This window comes from Podarcis liolepis (genome assembly GCF_965112155.1).
Source record: "Podarcis liolepis genome assembly, chromosome: 9".
NCBI lineage: Eukaryota > Metazoa > Chordata > Lepidosauria > Squamata > Lacertidae > Podarcis > Podarcis liolepis.
In genome coordinates, this window is record NC_139564.1 from 59,274,443 (window position 1) to 59,296,208 (window position 21,766).

Below are 21,766 nucleotides of genomic sequence, written 5' to 3' on the forward strand. Positions count from 1 at the left end.
GGCGGCAGCGAAGTCTCCGCTGTCCCGGGAAGGCAGGCGGGGGGGAGCAAAGACTTTTGCCCCCCGCCGGCCTTCAGAAGAGGTCCAGGACCTCTTCTGAAGGCCGGCGGTGGCCGAAAGTCTTTGCTCCCGACCGCCAGCATTTTAAAAGAGTTCCCCGGAGATTTCCCTATGGGCTTTCTTCTTGCGAAGCAAGCCCATAGGGAAATTCGTCTTGCGGAACGACTCAAAAACTGAAAACTCTTTCGTCTTGCGAGTTTTTCGTTTTGCGAGGCATTCGTCTTGCGAGGCACCACTGTAGAATCTTCAAAAATCCCTATCTCCTCTGAAATTCTCAGTTTTCCATTATGACAAGCCAGAGAAGGAGAAGCAGAACAGATAACAGGAACAGCCAACGAAAAACAAACAAAGAAACAAAAAACACTCTCTGCTGGATAAGTAACCAATAAAAAGTGGGGGGAAACTTAGACTGGACCATGCGTAGTTCAAAAAACTCAGACAGGAAGAAAAAGCTATATAAGAAGGTGAGGCCTGGAGGTCATATTGTTACATGCACAGAAATCCCCATTGTGAGGGGGGATAGGAATGTCAATTCCAGATGAAAACCCTGTTCGATGGTCTCCAGGACCCAAAGGTCTGACATGATGGCCTGACATCTGTACAAATAAAGGGGGAGAAGGCCTCCTATAGGCTGGTTTCAGAATTGATGCTTGTATCTTCTGAACTAGTTGAATGAACAAAATCTAAGGAATGTTTCTTGTTGCTGGCTTCTGGTTCCCCTGAGAGCTTTATTCCAGGAGCAACAGGAGGACCAAACTTCTCTCCCTCTTCTGTTGGGTCTGATAAATCAAAGGGCGTGGTAGGATTGGTGGAGGATCTGGTGGGACTGGTAGGATCTGAAAGGAGCACTTGTCATCCTTCTTATGGGCTTGAGGGCATGGCCTTATTTTCATCCTTTGATTCCAGAAGCACATCCTGGAGTGCAGCAGCTCTTAAGAGCATTACTCCCCCGCCATAGATTTCCATAGCTGAACTGGAGCAGAAGAGAACAACCACCTCCCAGTGGCACAACCAGAGAACTCTCCTTACCAAGTCACTTGTCACCAATAAGCAACCTGAAAACTGAATCACATCTGAAATAAATGCTGCCAGCTTTTGAAGCTTAAGAGAGCATTGAGCTTCAGGTTAGCCGCATCTATCAGGTCCTCCAGTCTCAAGAGAGAAGCTCTGGCAAAGATGGGGGCAGAAGAAGTTGCCCATACCACCGACTCCCGCATGCACTCACTTGAGACCCAAATCCAGCTCCTGCTCTGTAGGGCCCTCAAGTTGTGCATCCAAGTCCTTAGGATGAAGTATGTGATGGACTGATCCTGTCACAGGTGCATCAACAAGCAGCAATTTATCCTTGCAACTGATCCATGACTTGTTGCTCCGACATTTAATGATCGCTGCATTAGCCACGGTTGTGTTGAAGAGGTGTATCCAGTTCAGACTCAATAACCTTAGGGACTAAGGCAGGCAACTTCCCCATCTTGGACTTGGGTTTAGGATCCAGACATACAGAACTCTGCTCGCACCCCGCTGCTGCCTCCACCTCCCAGCTTGTATAAATTCAGGCTGGACAGTGAAGACACCACTGAGGAGCCTTGTCTGGCACTCAAAGATAGAGGGGGGAAAGCTCTTTAAAGGCACTTCAAGCACCAGAGCCTTGTGAGGCTTCCATTGCCAGAGTTGCTTTTTGATGCAAGGGAGGCTCTGGGAATTAGTGGAAATCACTATGTCTGCCTTTTTTTTTCCTGCACAGGGACTGAAGTTGAAGCTAGCTAGCATCAAGAGAGCTGAGAGGCCCACAGATGCTGTTTGCAGGGAATGGAAGACTTCTTGAGAGCTTTCGCCACGTTGTGTGGCAGTAACTGAAAACAAATGGGGTTGGAGAAAATGGAATATGGAAATGAAGTGCCCAGACACAGATAAGGATCTTCAGGCTGAGGTAAAGACAGCTGGTCCTGCCATGGAGACAGAGAACGAACGAACGATATTGGGTCACAGAGACAAAATGAGAATGGAATTCAGGGCTAAGGAAAATGTCTGGCAGAAGGGAAGGGAAGGAGAAAAACACTACTCTTCTATTCTATTTTTCAGAAACAGGAGGCAGCACAAAAACAAACAAAAACAAACACACAAAAACAGAGAGAGGAAACAAAGAAAATAAAACTACAAGCCTGAACCAATAAATGAAATCTCAGAGAGGTAACAAGGAACCGCTTTATTGAAGGCAAAATTGAAAACTGAGGATACCACAGGAGAGAGTAACTTTTGAAGATTCTATTTCTTTTGCCTTCAAGAGCTTGGTAGAGTTCAAATCCCACTTGCGGTCATCTTTACAAGTGCAGAAAAATATCTGACTTACTTTACCTCATTTCTGTCTCTGAAAAACATGTAGCACCCATACTCCCCCTGTTGATGTGGTAGATGTCAGGAAACACAAGCTGTGCATGTCCTATGCAATCTGCACAGGAGGATGGAAGAGAAGCAACATGGTGAAGCCAAAGCCTTTGCTCCAATTCATTGTCTCCATTTTCCTTTCCCGTCCCATATATTGCTTTAGGATTAGCTTAACCATGTGAGTAAGCATGTGTCTACATGCCAGATTCTGGATTTCTTTCATCACTTTGCCCCATTTTACTGTATTCAAGAAATGAGAATCCAGAGGAGGATAAGTACAGATGAAGTGGCAAAACTAGAGAGGGTGATGGGCTAGTTTCTCTGTGGTTCTCACTGAGTTCAATAGACAAAGGTTGCAAGTTGCAATCCAAGTCAAAAATTGCCACATCTAGGTTGGAGGGGTAGGGAGAGAGCTTCCCCTGAACTTCTCTGCTGCCTCCACCCATGATAATGATAGGCATTTTCTTCAGAACTCTAAACAGTTGTAGCTGTGGCAGGAGAGGATATAATGTTTATTAATACCCTTCCTAACTTGCGCTAGCAAGTTCCTTTACTTAGCAGAGTGCATCCCCCTTTATACAGCAGAAAGCAAGCTGCAAACTCATGCAAGTTTCTTGAGACAATACACAATTCAATCTGGCTTGTCCAGATTGAAATGTGTTCTAATATTTTCCTGGTAAGACCCCTTGAATCCCTCCTAAAAGAATAAAAACACCACAGTCTTATTCATAAGCAATAAAAAGAAAGTTTGCTCACGATCAGGCAGGCTTAAGGCTTCAAGTTACAAACGTATAAAAACAGGTTTACCCCATAAAGGAGATGGCCTGAGGGACCGCTTGGGTGGAGGTTCGCAGGACGAAAAGAAGAGGGAAAAGGGGAGAGAGTGGTAGCATGCCTTGGCCTTTTATCAGGTCTGGAAAGGTCAAGCCCACCCACTAGTCACATGCAAGGAAGGATGCTCCAGGTCAAGAGGAACAGTTTCGACTGGCTGGACCATGGGTAGGCAACCTAAGGCCCATGGGCCACAAGCGGCCACGGGGATTGTTTAACCGGCCCACAAACCGCCCCCAAACTGAGCCGCCCGCTCAGCGATTCCCCTCGCACTGCGCCAAACCGGCACAGCGTGGCGCAGGGACTGACTTCTGCAGTGCCGGAAATCGCATCTGCGCAGAGGCCAGAAATCACGGGCACACAATCTGGCCCACAGAGGGATCTCCACTGGAGTGAACCAGCCCAGGCGAGCTAAACCTTGCCGACCCCTGGGCTGGACCAAACATTCCTTTGCATGTCCACTCTAGGAAAACAAGGAATGTTGTACTTGACTGCTCTCGGTGGATTACATCCCATAATAGCAGTAATTAAAATAAGGGGAAACATGGCCTTGTTTATCATAGCTTCATCGGTAGCTTACCTGTGTTTCTGCTTCTATTTATGTATTAGGCTCACACTTCATTAAAGTGGTGTTCAGCAACAACCTCTGAGGTAGATAGCTCAACTGGTAGAGAATGAGACTCTTTAATCTCAGCGTCATGGGTTCAAGCACCATATTGGGTGAAAGATTCCTGCCTTGCAGGGGGTTGGGTAAGATGACCCTAGTGACCCCTTCCCGACTCTACAATTCTCTGATTCCAGTTTGGCTGACAGATAGTGACTTGACTGAAGCCAACACAGATGCTTTGTGAGTAGGGGTTTCAATCTTGTGTTTCCACCACTAAATGCATATGAGGTGGCTCTGAACAATGGATAGTCAGAAAACCAAGGAAAGACAATGCCAAAATAATAATCTTATGCTATAAAAAGAAGAGGTTTTGTTTTTGTTTTGTTTTTAAAAAACTTCCTTTAAAAAATAAAAAGAAGCAAAAATTAAAACTGCCTAGGAAACCTAATTGTATCTCCTTTCCAAAGAAATGTTTATTTTCCCAACTATACTGAGAAGCTGAACACAGTATTTCTGTGTCATTGCACACCAAAAGCAATCCTGCTCAGAAGATCTCTCATTCATTTCCCTTTTAAAGTATGGGGTATATTATTTCAGGCTTGTCCCTGCACAGAATTATCTGGAAGCTGGCTGTTCAACATTGCCAACGTTTTTATTTTTAAAAAGTGGAAAGTAACTTTCACGTTTTAGAGTTAATGTCAGCCCTTGGCATTAGTAAACACTTTAACCACTTTTATATAGCTGACTACTGAGACCTACAGCTAATGACTGTGGCTGTCATTTTGAGGCACAGATTTTCATTTCCATAAGTGCTCTCTGGAGAACAATCATTTCTGTAAATGCTAACTAGGATTCTGTTATCCATTGCTGTGTGTCTTATGTTCTCATTTACACCCAAGCAAAGCAAGTGCGAAATGCTGCCAAGTGAATTCTCCACCCACCTTACTAGATTTTTTTAAAAAAAACATGTGTTTCACACTTAACATGTGCCGCAACGGCGAATCAGGCCCACAGTGACCAATATCAATAAAATAATGCGTCTGCTAAAGTAAGATGTAACGCTTTGTGTCATATGGATACAATTTTGCTCTTCACTTGACTAACTGCTATCCTTAATCATTATGCATAAACCACATATGCTCTATAGCCAGTTGTCTTCTTGAAGTGTATGTTACTTCAGCAGGGATTTAAGAAGTGTAACAAGAGCTCTTCCACTAATGAGAAATGCCCTGGACAAATTCAAATGGCATATCGTTTAACACTTGTCAGGCGAAACGAGCAGCACTGGTGTAATGAAAAGGAGCTCAACATGATACTAATATCAATAATCTGCGTTCATGTTAGTGAAGAACCCGTTTTGACTGAAATCAAAACATGTGACAAATTCAGCGACAACTGGTGACAAGAGTTGCATTAGATGTAACATTGGCTAAGTTGAGTTGTTTGTATTTTTTATTTAACAAAGGGAGCACTGTGATTAAGGGAGCCAATGCCCTGATCTCACTACCTTCTATCAAACAGCTGCTTCAGTAAAACTATGAATCTCAACAGTCTATTTATTCTTATTTATTGCTGAGGTTTCTAATAAGGAAATTCATAACAACATGTCATCAGCGTAGTAGTTTTTAGGGGCTCTTGCAGTTGCTTACTACTGTATTATATTTGTATTGCATACTTCTCTATAGCAATTATGCATGGATCTGTGGTGTTTCTAACTTTGGTCTACAGACTAGAATGATTAATTACTTTTCGGTAGATGGTAGAAGTATGTATTTCCTGGTTGAAAAGCAAATGTCATCATTTAATGAAGCTTCCTAGTCAACAAATTAATGAGGCCATTTCTTGTTTTTTATTCTGATCCTGGTAAGCTACTTTGAAGAAGAAGAAGAAGAAGAGTTTGGATTTGATATCCCGCCTTTCACTCCCCTTCAGGAGTCTCAAAGCGGCTAACATTCTCCTTTCCCTTCCTCCCCCACAACAAACACTCTGTGAGGTGAGTGGGGCTGAGAGACTTCACAGAAGTGTGACTGGCCCAAGGTCACCCAGCAGCTGCATGTGGAGGAGCGGAGACACGAACCCGGTTTCCCAGATTACGTGACTACCGCTCTTAACCACTACACCACACTGGCTCTCACTGCATATCAACTACCCTTCCTTGGTAAAACTGTCACACTCTTCATCCCACCAAGAGAAGCATTCTGACTTCACATTAAAGCCCTTCAAAATAAGCTGTTAGTTACAACTCCAAATATTTTATTCTTGCCCATAATGGCCTCTTCTTGCGTTGATCAAGTACACTGCCTGCTGCCCATGGTTTTCACTAGCAGAACATTTGATTATTTCTTTGACACCGCAGGATATTAAGATCAGCTTCCATGTGATCCTTATGAGAAGAGCTCAAAGTCTCATGAACTCCAGGATGGCAACCTTCTCAAACTGCCAGATTGTAGATTTCTTAAAAGGCATGTCCTAAGCTGCCTGCAGGGTCTTCAGTCTTCAGCCGTGCCTGACAGAAAATGCTGCTGTAATTGGATTCTGTGAGTCTGACACTGGGTCAGGCTTGAGTTTTGCTCTCCAAGGTTGAAAGAGTAATTACTACTGGAAACAAATGTGCAAGTGCTAGTTTGATATCTTGGACCTTTACCTGGACTGATATCTCACCCCGACGTGGTAAAAATGGTTGCTTAGTTTTTCCTGTACGGAAATGAATCGGTAACACACCATGTGTGTGTCACACATTTGTGTACCATGTGCTTCCTGAAAAGTCAAAATGTCATTACTAATCTTCTTTTGAGTGACTCTTTCAGAAACGGTATTTTTTTCCTCTTCCCCTCCCACAATCAATGAATTCACCTCTTCAAGCACATAAGCCTCATATGCCCGTAAACACCCTTTATAGCTAAGCTATGTTATCTTTGTTATTAGAATCAGACCGCTTGTGTTCTAGCCCCAATTTTAATATATGCATTTAGAGAATGGTGTCCCCAAATGGTTCATTCTTGGAGGCTGAGAGATCTCACTAAATGTTCCTCAGCAGCTTACCAATATATATTGCCAGTACACAGTACACAGTACACAATATATATTGCCAGTGATGGAAGTTACAGCCAGTCTATTATTGGAACGGGAAGCTGCCATGCTCAGTGGCTGATTCTCATTTTCATAAAACTAGAAGCCTGAAGTCAACAACACTGGCTGATAAATTCCAGCACACCCGTTCTCTCCAACATCCCCACCAGATAGTCCATCTGTAGACCCATTCACTTTATACCACAGTGGCTACAACTGAAAATGAGGTTGGCCAAGCAAAGTTCCTCATCTTCATGGAGCTTTGTTTGATATGGCATGGCAACTGGTCCTGAAGTCTGGAGTGCATCTCTGATACTCAGATTTCATAGCCATGCCTTGGACGTTCCTGGCCATCATCAAGATAATACAGTAATACAATTTAGCATACTGGTTCCTTGTGAAATTTCTGTAAAATGGCTGGGGGTATATATTTTTAACAAAATAATTTCATGCCAAAATTTATTTCGCTTTGGGGGACTCACCATGTCTGTATCTGAAACTGGTCCAAAGCTGGTCACATATATGTTTGTGAAGACTTCAGTTGTACTGTCTGGCATAAGAAAATAAGAACAAGTGTGAGGATGTAGGTTTCTCCTTTTTTACAAGTATGCTGAGAAAGGTCCTATGGTGTATTTTCTTCAATAAATGCAACAATAAACAAGCATTTTATTATTATTATTATTAAATACAGACGTGAGTAACTTAGTGGTCACTGTAGAAACCAACCCTAAAATTGGACCCAGTTAAAATTCTGGACTTCTTGTTGCAAGAAACTAACAGCCTTGAAATATCATATTTGCATAAATACATTGAAAAGCAAATTACCCCAAAGGCCAATAGATAGGTAGACTGCATTCATGTTGTTCTGTATCTCTTAACTCAGAATGTGAGATATCTAGGGATCGCCTTCTTAAAATGTTGTAGAAATCACAATATTTTATATAATTATTTTGGGTTCTAGCTGAGTCTCTAGTTGAGATTCAGAATATCTATTTACTATAAGCAGATGCCTGGAACAGTAGGAGATGGAGCCTTACTTCTAAAGTAAAATTTAGGAAAATCAACAAGAGACCAAATATGGCAGAAAGGTAAAGTGAGCATGTTTCCTCCCTTTCAGGGTACAGTTGAAAAATTCCAGACTTTTTCTCACTCTCAGATGCTCCAGTTTAGATTAACATATTTCCCATTTTAACCAACACCAAAATAATTTTCAAGTCTAGTTAGGGCACTGTAATTATTATTATTATTATTATTATTATTATTATTATTATTATTATTATTATTAGTTTAATTCAAGCAAGAAAACTTACAAGCTAATTTTCCTCATTAATGGCTATTTAAGCATCACACACTTTTTTGGATTTTGGACATAACATAAATGCATTAGGTCAAAGGCCTGTCCAGTCCGGTGTCCTGTTCTCGCTATGGCAAATAAGACGCCTGTGGTTGTCCGCATGCAGGACTGCGTGTAAAAGCAGTTGTGATTCCCAGATGCTGGCATTCAGAGACACATTGACTCCAACAGTGGAGATAGAAGAGATCCATCACGTACACTTTGCATCATACTGCAATACAATTACTCTATCTAAACCACAGCTTTTTACATGTTTACAGACTGAGCTCCCCCCCCCTTCCTCTTCCTCCAGATATTCATGCACTCCTTTGCACACTTAGCTCCTTCAAAAATGAACTGTTCTATTTCCTTCTATTGAGGGGGAAGCTCTGTTTATGCATCCATAGGCAGCTGGTGAGGCTCTGCCGAAGAAGCAGAATTCATGCCTACACAGATCCACTAATCAAGATGTGAATGTTGGCTTTTAAAATACCTGTTTATGCTTCCTCAAATATTTGAAACAATAAAATAAAATGGGAACCCTACATTTTATTAAAATGTAATGTAAGATAAATATTTATGTTAGTGAGAAGGTAAGATTTCAATTGCAGAAAGAGATGTTGCTATGAGGTAGATACACAGAGAAAAGCAACTCATCATTTTACATGTAGCTTGGTGAAACTGATGATAAGACTTAGCTAGCACTGACAAGTCACATTGACCATTCTAGTTGGGATTCTTGGTTCCATTCATTTTTTGAGCTTTTACTTTTTCTTTATCCTCCCTTTTTTCTGCCTTTGTTGTTTATTTTCACTCAGCATACCCTCCAACACTTCTCCGATGAAAATAGGGAAGTTCTATTCAATAATAGCAATGACAATAACAATAATACAGCAATAATAACAACAATAATTTTACTATTTATACCCCACCCATCTGCTTGTGTGTTGCCCCAGCCACTCTGGGCGGCTTCCAATATATATGAAAACATAATAAAACATTAAACTTTTTTTAAAAAAAAAATCCCTATACAGGGCTGCCTTCAGATGGCTTGTGGGGAGGACAACTCCATCCTCACGAACATTTCTCCTACCATACCCCCCAATACTTGTCTGTTGAAAATAGGGATGTCTTAAGGAAAAGCGGGACATTCTGGCATCAATTGCCTTTATCTAAACCTTTTTCAGTTTGGAGTCATTCTTTTGAGTTGAAGCAATCTAAACTGCACACAAGAATGAAGTTTTCTGTAGTGAAAGGAGAATCCCAGTCCCTAAGTTTAGGAAGCAGCTAATCTAAATGGTAAGATAAAATGACGTTATACCTAGGCAACAACTATAGAGCAATTCCCTTCTCCTCTACCTGCCCATAGAAGGGGACAAAAATATCCTTGTTGGAAACAGGCATGCATAGATGTTTCTTTAAAGCATGCCACAGTTTTCTTATCTTTGTACACAAATAACTGATTAATTCCTTTCCCAAAGATGCCAATATATTTGCACTTATCATATGGGAGCCATAAATATATACTGGAAATGAAGAGTATTTGTATCATCTATGATAGTTCATTAGCACAGAGAAAACGTTCTACACTAGCAGCTATACAAAGTGTTAGGAAATGTATGAAAATGGCAATAAAGGGCGGGAGGGAAGAATGGAGCACAAGAGACTGTGAAATCTGTCTTCTCCTGTAGGCACAGTTCACAGTACTGCTTAACAACTGGATAGGGACGCGGGAGGCGCTGTGGTCTAAGCCACTAGCCTCTTGGGCTTGCCGATCGGAAGGTGGTGGTTCGAATCCCCGCAACGGAGTGAGCTCCCGTTGCTCTGTCCCAGCTCCTGCCAACCTAGCAGTTTGAAAGCACGCCAGTGCAAGTAGATAAATAGGTACTGCTTTGGTGGGAAGGTAAACGGCATTTCTGTGTGCTCTGGATTCCATCCAATTTACGTTGTGCCAGAAGCAGTTTATGACCCACATGACCCAGAAAGCTGTCTGTGGACAAATGCCAGCTCCCTCAGCCTGAAAGCGAGATGAGCGCCGCAACCCCATAGTCGCCTTTGACTGGACTTAACTGTCCAGGGGTCCTTTACCTTTACCTAACAACTGGATGCAAGAGAAAGGAAGTAAAGCAAGCAGATTTAATTTTATCGCCGTCATACTAGAACAGTAATATTAAGCCAAACCATAAAAGAGAATGGAATAATTCAACATTTACTCCACTGTAAAATGAAATCTGAACATGAACCAGTAAAGAAAATTCACAGTAGGAAGTTCTGTCTTTCCATGTGTTTTATGAGCCAGTAAAAACAGATAAAATGCATCCAACCACATCTCCCAAAATAAGACACTAATTATACATTACAAATAAGCCCTCTAGTACCTTGATGAGGAGCCAAATGAGGATCAATTAGTCTTTAGGTCTGATTTGACTTGGAGCAATAAGGTTCCCTGTTCTTCAATTGTAACTGAGCCTCTACCTTAGCCACAGGTTCTAGATACCTTAGATACATAAATGTTCCACATAAAGAAATCAACAAATTCAAAAATAACACAGATATGATGTAAAAATAATAATACTGCCTATACTTTTGAAGTCCATGGTGGTGGGGGACAAGGCTAGATCATTTAGGGGCAGTCTATCTAGCCCAGGCTTCCTCAACCTCAGACCTCCAGATGTTTTTGGCCTACAACTCCCATGATCCCTAGCTAGCAGGACTAGTGGTCAGGGATTATGGGAATTGTAGTCTCAAAAACATCTGGAGGGCTGAGGTTGAAGAAGCCTGGGCTAGATAGTTTGTCCCTCAATGATTACTGAATAGCAATGGATTCATGATTGTCTCTCTTTTTAAAGCAGAGATGGGGAACCTGTGGCCTTTCAGATGTTGTTGACCACAATTCTCATAATCTCTGGCCATTGGTCATGCTGGCTGGTGAGACTGATGGAAGCTGGAATCCAACAGGGTTCTCATCCCTGACTTTAAAGAATTGGGGGGAATTGGATTCAAAGGATACCCATCCCATGGGTTGTATATACCAGAAGACCAAGTCTTTAAAATACAAGGAACATGCTTGTTTGTTTGTTTGTGAAGCCTTCCATTTATATACCCGGCATACAATTAAAATGATGATGATGATGATTTAACCTCTGGTGCACAGAGCTGTCCAGGTTGCCACTGAAGCCTTCCCTTCCCTTGCAGATGCAGGTCACTCAAAACAGAACATCCCCAAACATTTTCCAAGCAATAATAAAACTGTTCTCAAGAAATCTACATTAACTCCCAATATGTTCCTTTGTACACTTCTCTCTCTTTGTTCATGCACTTTTTCCTATGAGGCTAACACTGTTCAGAGGGAGGAAGGGAGGGAAATGTTGCTGGTCCATAGAAAAATGCCAAAATCTACAATAGGACAATACCTTTATTAGCACCTTACAAAAAGTCCCAACATAGTCAACTAGCTTTTGCATTTTCCAAAACTGTTCATTTTCCTACATGTTAGTCTAACAAGAAGGATGAATAAAAAGATGGCATGATGTGAAAGCCACAACTCTGCAAACTGAAACATTCTTAAAATGGATTCCAGCAGTTGTTGTGCAGACCTAATTAGATTAGCCTCTGCTGGGTGATGAACAGATTTACAGGTTGCACGAAGGGCTACTAGAACAAACAAACACAAAAGGCTGATTCTGCCATTTTAAAGATCTGCCTATAGCACTAATCGGAACACAGAGATCCCTTGAGAGGCAGAGAACAAAGGTAAGTAAAGATTAACATAGTATTCATTATGTTAGCAAAGCTAGAGATTAATTTCAGGTGTTCACTAGGTAAAAAGTCAATAGAAACTAAATTGGGTTGCCTAGGAAACAGCATCTCCTTCTTTCTTGCTACCTGATACGGATCGCAAAGCCAGTATAGAAACATCACAACATTGCCATACAGCCACTCAGATCTAGTGATCGACAGACTTATTTATTATATTTATTTGGGCTATTTATATATCATTTTCAAGCAAAATTATTTTTAAAGTAGGGAACAATTAAAAATAACAACAAATGGGGAAAAAATACAATACAAGAACATAATAAAACCATAACCTAGCATTAAAACTTATCATTCAAACTCTGACCATAAATGAAGATATTATGTGCCTGTTTAAAAAGGGCGCACTCCCACACATGCCACACAGTATTGAGAAGATGGGGTTTCAAAGCTTAGAGGCCACCACCAAAAAGGCTGTGGCCACCAACTTATGGTAATTGTCCAGTTAACCTATAATGCTAAGCCAAACTGTGAATGTGTGAGCATGAGAGTACTCACAATAATAATTGTGGCACTTTGCTTCTTTCCCAGTTGTTCTGTTACCATGCTACCCAGAGCTAAGTCATGGTGTGGTTTAGCATTACTTCTGAACTTGGGGTCATAGTTTGTCTCAATCCACACAAGTCACAAAGATCATTCTTGGCTAAGCACACATAGTAACCAAATAACCAATCAGATTTAGCTACATAATGGTGCCAATTCAGAGTAAGAGAACCAATCACAAAACTGGAACACAGGCAAAAAGGGAGGGGAGGAAGGAGAGGGAAGGAATTCCAGGTGTTTGAAATGATATTTATGTCAGGCCCAAAACGTTTCAAAGCAAAGCTGTCCTTGGGGAACATTTTTAGCAGCAATTCTTACCAAATGCACATGGGCTCTGGAATGAATCTTATTTCAAACATCTATTCTTCCTTGGTTTTAGTTTATGTTACCAATTCAGAGTAAGGGCAGGAACCATTGCCCATGTTATGAATTGACTCTGTGGGTTAAACCACAGAGCCTAGGACTTGCCAATCGGAAGGTCGGCGGTTCGAATCCCAATGACGGGGCGAGCTCCCATTGCTCGGTCCCTGCTCCTGCCAACCTAGCAGTTCGAAAGCACGTCAAAGTGCAAGTAGATAAATAGGCTCAGGCGGGAAGGTAAACGGCATTTCCGTGTGCTGCTCTGGTTCACCAGAAGGGGCTTAGTCATGCTGGCCACATGACCCGGAAGCTGTACGCCGGCTCCCTCGGCCAATAAAGCGAGATGAGTGCCACAACCCGAGAGTCGGCCACGACTGGACCTAATGGTCAGGGGTCCCTTTACCCTTTACCTTATTCTTCCTTGGTTTTTGTTTTTGTTACTAATTCAGAGTAAGGGCAGGAGCCATTGCCCATGTTATGAACTGGCATTATATTAGAGGCAGCATTGTGGTTGCTGCATTGTGAAAACTTCCGCCTCTGTTCATAGCCTTTTTTCTGTCCTCATGAAAAATCATCAAAAAGTGACAAATGTTTCACACGGAGTGAAAATGTTTGTCAATTTCCTTTCAGCCACTTCAGAGTTCAACCCAGAAGCAAAAATGGAACCCACCCCCCTTTTTACAATGTCCCTGGAGCTCTTGAAGAAGAACAAATGTACAATTTGCAGCTTGTAGTACAAAGGGAGGAACTGGTGCTAAATTCACAGCTTGGTTTTAATTAGGGTTGAATAGGTGGAGTGAAGGGAAGAACACAGAGGGAAGGGGGAGAGTTGCCAGTTTTCTTTTTCATACCGCAGCTTCAAAATAATGCTTGGTGATCAAACTTTCTCCCTTTGCCTCTTGGCTCCCAGGCAAAGCCAAGCAGAGCACGAATAAGCAAGGCAGGGAGAACAGCTTTTTCGGACTGCTGCGGATTACCACTCCACTGCTCACCTCTTGGAATTGCAGGGAAGTAGTATTATATTATAGAAACAAACGCACTGTTTCACTTCTTATCTAAGTAATATCAGTTGGGTGGTGGGGGGTTTTTTTGGGGGGGGGATTGTTCCAGGAAGCATACGTGGTTCTCCCCATCTTCATTTTACCCTCAAAAAACCTCTTGTGTGATAGGTTAGGCCAGGAGATAATTGTTAGGATATAGTTCCATTCCACCTTAAAAGGGAACAGGCAGAACTGTTGTGTATCACATGCCTGTTTACATTCCAGCAGTCTGCTGGGAATGTCCATCTGTATATTGAAGAAGAAGAGTTTGGATTTGATATCCTGCTTTATCACTACCCGAAGGAGTCTCAAAGCGGCTAACATTCTCCTTTCCCTTCCTCCCCCACAACAAACACTCTGTGAGGTGAGTGAGGCTGAGAGACTTCAGAGAAGTATGACTAGCCCAAGGTCATCCAGCAGCTGCATGTGGAGGAGCGCAGAAGCGAACCTGGTTCACCAGATTATGAGACTACCACTCTTAACCACTACACCACAGCTTTTAGCTGTTTAGCTGGACACGAAGGGAAGCAGACATGTTTTTTTCCGTTGTTCCTATGCTGCATAAAATGTTGTAGAGAATGCTTACACATGGCTCTGTCCGCCACTTCCGTTGTGAGAAGATTTATTCACCCTGCTGGTAGAGCGTGCACAGCTTCTAAACGTATCTGAGGCTCGTGTCGCTGATTGATGCTGTTCCAAGGGAGACCGGTGATCGCCCGGCTGCCGGCCGGTGGCTGGAGCCAGCTGGGGGCCTGCCTGATGCCCCCGTCTCCCCGGCAGTATCCCAACAATAATGACTGGCCCAAGGGCACCCTGTCGGCTTCATGTGGGGAACTGAACCCAGGTCTTCAAGGTCCTGGTGCAACACTCTAACTACTATCACACACTTGCCATGGCAAGCAGCACAACTAGAAACATATAATAATAATAATAATAATAATAATAATAATAATAATAATAATAATATATTATTATTTATACCCCGCCCATCTGGCTGGGTTTCCCCAGCCACTCTGGGCGGCTTCCAAAAGAATATTAAAATACTATGATACATCAAACATTAAAAGCTTCCCTAAACAGGGCTGCCTTCAAATGTCTTCTAAAAGTCTGGTAGTTGTTGTTCTCTTTGACATCTGGTGGGAGGGCGTTCCACAGGGCGGGTGCCACTACCAAGAAGGCCCTCTGCCTGGTTCCCTGTAATTCCACTTCTTGCAATAAGGGAACCGCCAGAAGGCCCTCGGTGCTGGACCTCAGTGTCCGGGTAGAACGATGGAGGTGGAGACGCTCCTTCAGGTATACTGGAGTGCTGGTGGGAGCAGTGCCGGATTTACGTATAAGCTAAACAAGCTATAACTTAGGGCCCCACTCTCTTGGGTGCCTCCCAAAAAGTTTAAAGGAAAAAAACCTGGATGTACATTTCCAAAATATAATATAAAAAACAAATAAAATAAAACCTACATACAGCAACAGTATTTTGTGTTTTGTAGGCTACTACAGTGGTACCTCGGGTTACATACACGTCAGGTTACATAGGCTTCAGGTTACACACTCCGCTAACCCAGAAATAGTGCTTCAGGTTAAGAACTTTGCTTCAGGATAAGAACAGAAATCAGGCTTTGGCGGCATGGCAGCAGCAGGAGGCCCCATTAGCTAAAGTGGTGTTTCAGGTTAAGAACAGTTTCAGGTTAAGTACAGACCTCCAGAACGAATTAAGTACTTAACCCAAGGTACCACTGTACTTGTTATGTGCAAATGGCTTTAGATACCTATGAGGTCCATAAATTACCATATAGCATATATTCAACACAAAAAAAGTGACAATTTGTTGTTGACAAAGGACAACTGGACATAGAAAGGGCCCCATTACCTTCAGTAGGTAGCTTAGGGCCTCATCAAACCTAAACCCCACCCTGGGTGGGAGCAAGGAGAGTCTGCAGGTAAAGGCAACAGCAACACATGTCAGAGGGAGTCAGGGTGGACATGTGCCCTACTTTATAGAAGACACTCCTCTCTTTAAAGGACTGTCCAGTTTAAAGGTAAAGAACCATCAGAAAGGAGATCAGGGGCTTTGAAATTAGCCATCCGTAGTTAGTGCTTGGACAGCAGGCATACAAGTCTTCTCCCACTATGGTGAGTTCATATTTATTAACCAATTTGAGTTTTTTCACAATCAAGTGGTATATAAATTTTATGAAATAAATTTGTTGTTTTTTATTCAATTTATATACTATCCTTCATCCAAAGTTCACAATATCTGTAGTCATTGTTTCTTTAAAAAAAAAAAGCACATGTAATTTTTTATGCCAATCTGCACCTGCTTTGGGGGTGAAGAAGAAGAAGAGTTTGGATTTGATATCCCGCTTTATCACTACCCGAAGGAGTCTCAAAGCGGCTAACATTCTCCTTTTCCCTTCCTCCCCCACAACAAACACTCTGTGAGGTGAGTGGGGCTGGGAGACTTTGAAGAAGTGTAACTAGCCCAAGGTCACCCAGCAGCTGCATGTGGGGGAGCGGGGAAGCGAACCCGGTTCACCAGATTACAAGTCCACCGCTCTTAACCACAATACCACACTGGGTGATGTGGCTCAAATGGCTACCCCAAAGGGAGTTCTTGAAGGAACATAGGAAGCTGCCTCAATAGCTCAGTGAGTAGAACATGAAACTCTTAATCTCAGGGTTGTGGGTTCAATGCCCACAATGGGTAAAATATTCCTACCTTGCAGGGGGTTGGACTAGATGACCCTCGTGGTCCCTTCCCAATTTTACAATTTTATGATTCTATGATTCTAAACGAAGTCAGACCAACTGCCCATCTAGCTGTGTATGTCTTTCCAGCATGGTGCTGGCTCTGCAAGAAGGTTTCAGGCAAGTTTTCCTTTCAGCCTTAACCACGGTTGCCAGGAATTGGACCTGAGACCTTCTGCATACAAAGCATGTGGTCTGCCTCTGGGCAATGCCTCTTCCTGATGTGCTACCCCATTCTGTTTGTTCAACATACAAGTCAAAGGAGTTTGGCAGCCTTCGTATTGATCTGCAGGTTCATCGGTCAGTGGTGCTGCAGGAGAGAGCGGCCCTATCGTATTAACACTCATGGTATTAACACTTATTTCCACCTTCTGCCTGCACTGCAGCCTCCAACAGGACAGGGGAGTGATGGTGAGGTAAGAGTGAGCCATCAGGCTTCATGGATTGGAAGCTTAGTAATAATAATAATAATTTATTATTTATACCCCGCCCATCTGGCTGGGTTTCCCCAGCCACTCTAGTATCCATGAAGCAGTCTTGATTCTGCGACTCACCACCTGCTGTGTAGCACTGTGTGTGCTGTTCATGGTTTAAAAAAAAAGAAATTTAAAATGGAACATCTGGAACACTATCTGAGTAGTGATGTAGTCGTAGCAGACTCAAGGAAGACATCACTGCTGGGAGACTATTTTAAAAATAATAAATAATTCAATATCTGCCTCCTGAAACAGCCTGCATCAACCAGCTACCTCAGACGGCAAGTTCATGCATTCTTTACTTGATGACCTGGCTATCAAATGATGACATGCATGTATCTGTATAATGGCATTCCTGTCAAGGTATGGCAGGTGCCCGTTATCTTCACTTTCTATAAACAGCTGAAGACCTCTTCTTTTTTGTTCCATCAGCCTTTCCTAGCTGGGTAAATGGGACTTTGCCACAAGTGTGAACTTGTGAGGGACTTAATCTTGCTTTCAAGGTATTTGTTGCTTTTGTGTGTTGAACTGTTTTTAATTACCTTATTTTTTGCTCCATAAGATGCACCAGACCACAAGACGCACCTAGTTTTTGGAGGAGGAAAACAAGAAAAAAAATATTCTGAATCTCAGAAGCCAGAACAGCAAGAGGGATCGCTGTGCAGTGAAAGCAGCAGTCCCTCTTGCTGTTCTGACTTCTGGGATAGCTGCGCAGCCTGCATTCACTCCATAAGATGCACACACATTTCCCCTTACTTTTTAGGAGGGAAAAAGTGAGTCTTATAGAGCAAAAAATACAGTATTTTATGTTGTTTAGAAGGTGATTAGTAAATCAAGTCTAAAGTAAAGGAACCCCTGACCACTAGGTCCAGTTGCGACTGTCTCTGGGGTTGCGGCGCTTATCTCGCTTTATTGGCCGAGGGAGCTGGCGTACAGCTTCCGGGTCATGTGGCCAGCATGACTAAGCCACTTCTGGTGAACCAGAGCAGCACACGGAAATGCCGTTTACCTTCCCACTGGAGCGGTACCTATTTATCTACTTGCACTTTGACGTGCTTTCAAACTGCTAGGTTGGCAGGAGCAGGGACCAAGCAATGGGAGCTCGCCCCGTCGCTGGGATTCGAACTGCCAACCTTCTGATTGGCAAGTCCTAGGCTCTGTGGTTTAACCCACAGTGATGATGATGTATGAAAACTTCCCTCACTGGTGGAGCTTTCGTAACACCACAAAACAGTACTTTCCGACGGAAAGAGTTCAAGGGCATGACAAGATATCAGGTGATGGGCATGCCTTTGCGAATCAGCTTACAGGCACCACTAATTCTAGCCCTGTCTGCTGGCACCCAACTATGTTCCTACCGAACACAAGCCCCTACCAACCAGACTTAAAGGCCAATGACACAGTTGCACTTGCTCGATTTAATTTCACTCACGGTGAGTGCAAGTGGCAAGGAATTAGAGATGAGAGTAAACTAACATGACAAGAAATATGAGGGAACAAGGTTAAAAGATACAGAGAGGAAAGAGGCAAATCAAGAAATAAACAAAGAGAACAAAGGAGGAAAGTACAAAGGGAAGGAGGAGGCAGCATGCCAGGTATACATCTCTGCTCCTCAGTACTCCACAATTATTTAAATAAACAGCGTTGTACTGTATGCGTAAAAGCACCATTTAGCAGGGGAAATAGATGTTTCAAATCACGTGTGATTATTAGGCAGGGAGATCTATATTGATCACGCTGGTGTTGCACATTGAATGGCTATTGTAAAAAAACAATAATGCGGGTGGCGCTGTGGGTTAAACCACAGAGTCTAGGGCTTGCCGATGAGAAGGTTGGCGGTTCGAATCTCCGTGACGGGGTGAGCTCCTGTTGCTCAGTCCCTGCTCCTGCCCACCTAGCAGTTCGAAAGCACGTAGAAGTGCAAGTAGATAAATAGGTACCGCTCTGGCGGGAAGGTAAACGGCATTTCCGTACGCTGCTCTGGTTTCACCAGAAGCGGCTTAGTCATGCTGGCCACATGACCCGGAAGCTGTACTCCGGCTCCCTCGGCCAATAAAGCGAGATGAGTGACGCAACCCCAGAGTCGGCCACGACTGGACCTGATGGTTGGGGTCCCTTTACCTTTACCTTATGTATGCATACCCAAAACACAAATATATTTGCTTTAAAATGGAGTGACTCTTGTTGCATTTATTGCTAGAATTATTATAATTCGTTTTTTAAAAATAAATAAATAAACACAACACCTGAGCTTTAAATAATGGTAACATATGACCAGGAATAGTCTTTGATACTTCCTGTGAATCTTGTAGCCTCCTCCGTAGAAATTTCTCCTCCCCCCTCTCCAGAAATAGGATTGTTGTGCCTGGTACACTGTTTCCTTTACTATGTTGAATATATTCACTGTGAAGGAAAATGGTTGCTTTCTGAATACTACCCAAATTGTTTTGCTACGCTACTAGAAAATTAAATGCAATAGATTTACAACTGTGCCCACCCTTTGCCTGTGATTAAGTCCAGTAAGTTGTTTAGTAGGAACAAGAACTTAAGCAAATCTTAGGGAAAAGATTCAGTCCCTATTTTACAAAAGATGGCAGACACTTTCCATGCTGCACTAGGAAATGGAGAGTTCTAATTTCAAAGGGTGATGTAAGAAATAGAGAAACAGATGAGGAAGATTCCACACCCCACGCCTTTTAACATACACTTAAACTAAACTAAAATAACACAGATTTCCAAGAGTTTTAATGATCACACAGGCATTGACAACCATTGCAGTTAATGCAGAGCATCAGTTTTCACAAATTATGGTTTGTTTCATATTTCACAGCAAGTGTGAGAAAATATGTTTCACTGCTTGCCTGCCTGGATATTAGCCCATGCCGTCTTGCAACTAGTAATGGATTTAATCCCATAATGATTGACAACAGTCTGAAACTCCCACCAGCCTGTTCTACCGTTTCCTTCACTATCCCTTATTTAGGTCTGATAAGAAGGCTGATCGCTGAAGAATCAATGCTTTTGAATTATGGTGCTGGAAGAGACTTTTGAGAGTCCCATGGACTGCAAGAAGATCAAACCTATCCATTCTGAAGGAAATCAGCCCTGAGTGCTCACTGGAAGGACAGATCCTGAAGCTGAGGCTCCAATACTTTGGCCACCTCATGAGAAGAGAAGACTCCCTGGAAAAGACCCTGATGTTGGGAAAGATGGAGGGCACAAGGAGAAGGGGACGACAGAGGATGAGATGGTTGGACAGTGTTCTCAAAGCTACCAGCATGAATTTGACCAAACTGTGGGAGGCAGTGGAAGACAGGAGTGCCTGGCGTGCTCTGGTCCATGGGGTCACGAAGAGTCAGACATGACTAAATGACTAAACAACAACAACAATTTCATAGAAAGCCATGTACATTTCACCCAGTGCCCTCTCTCTGGTCTATCCTATAGCTTTAAGAATTATGGAAAGCTATATTAATTTCACTGACCAGTGTTTTGTTTTGTTTTTTTATAAAATGAAAATACTACTAAGTGTAGTAACACGGTGTGCTTATACACTTTTGATACATAGGGACACATGAACTTCTATATAAATTATACTGACAAGCCTTTTCTCCAATGTTGTCAGTTCTACTGACAGTGGCAGACAGTGGAAGTAAATGGCCATACCATAAATGCCAGTGAGCATGGAAAAGGTGGGAAAATTGGGTAAAATTGGGAGCTGTGCATTGCAATAGTGACCAAGAGAAACTTCTCTATGGAGACAAAAATTAACATGGGAAAAAGTTTTTCCTAAATGTGTGAAAGTCTGTTGGAAGGATGGTGGATAGAAGAAGTGCTTTTAGGGATAATGCATCTGGTGTTTAAAATGTGATTATAAACTGTCCTTCCTCCATGCACATCAATTTAAAAACCTGAAACATATACATTTTAAATTACATTTATAACAGAAGGAAGTCTCATAAGTGCTTTAAAGGGCACATGTGAAATCTGTCTGTTTCATAATTGTCATGTTTTAAATATCATTTTAAAAGACTGTAAAATTTCAGAAAGAGGAGTCTTTCTGAATGGGAATTACTATATCAAAGCATAGTTTAAAGGTTTTTTACAATTAAGGGTTGGGGGAGTTCTCCCAAATTACACTCTAAATGCAGAACGCCTTACTGCAGTAGTGTTTCATTGCTTTAACAATCTGTTATGCAATCTGGACACAGTTGGATTTGATGTCTTTGAAAAACCTCTTTCCACAGAAGTGCAGTTCTGTCCCACTTTTGCCTCTCAGCTTTTTGTCTCTCCTTAGGAAAAAAATCTGCCTTTCAAGAGTAGCATATATTCTGCTGTATCTGATAAAAATCAGTGGGATATTACTGATGTTTTGAAACATGTGAAACATCTATGTCTTGAGAAACAAAAAATATTTACGATTACTAAAATGTTATGAATGACCTGATTGGAAATACTTCCCTCTGAATAAGATTCAAAGTCTTCCATACTTTAATATAGA

General features: G+C 42.3%; 1 protein-coding gene and 1 long non-coding RNA gene across 5 annotated transcripts in view; both read right to left on the bottom strand.

Annotated features, from left to right (window-relative positions):
- LOC310686473 overlaps nt 1-21,766 on the bottom strand; it is a 209,427-nt gene that overhangs the window by 148,803 nt on the left and 38,858 nt on the right. The window lies entirely within an intron of this gene.
- Nucleotides 1-21,766, bottom strand: part of GABRA2 (gamma-aminobutyric acid type A receptor subunit alpha2) — a 73,757-nt gene that overhangs the window by 34,971 nt on the left and 17,020 nt on the right. For all 4 annotated transcript variants that reach the window (XM_083460052.1, XM_083460049.1, XM_083460051.1 and 1 more), the window contains one exon: nt 7,435-7,502. In XM_083460052.1, coding sequence (XP_083316178.1) covers nt 7,435-7,502 — 68 coding nt within the window. The remainder of the gene's footprint in view (nt 1-7,434; nt 7,503-21,766) is intronic.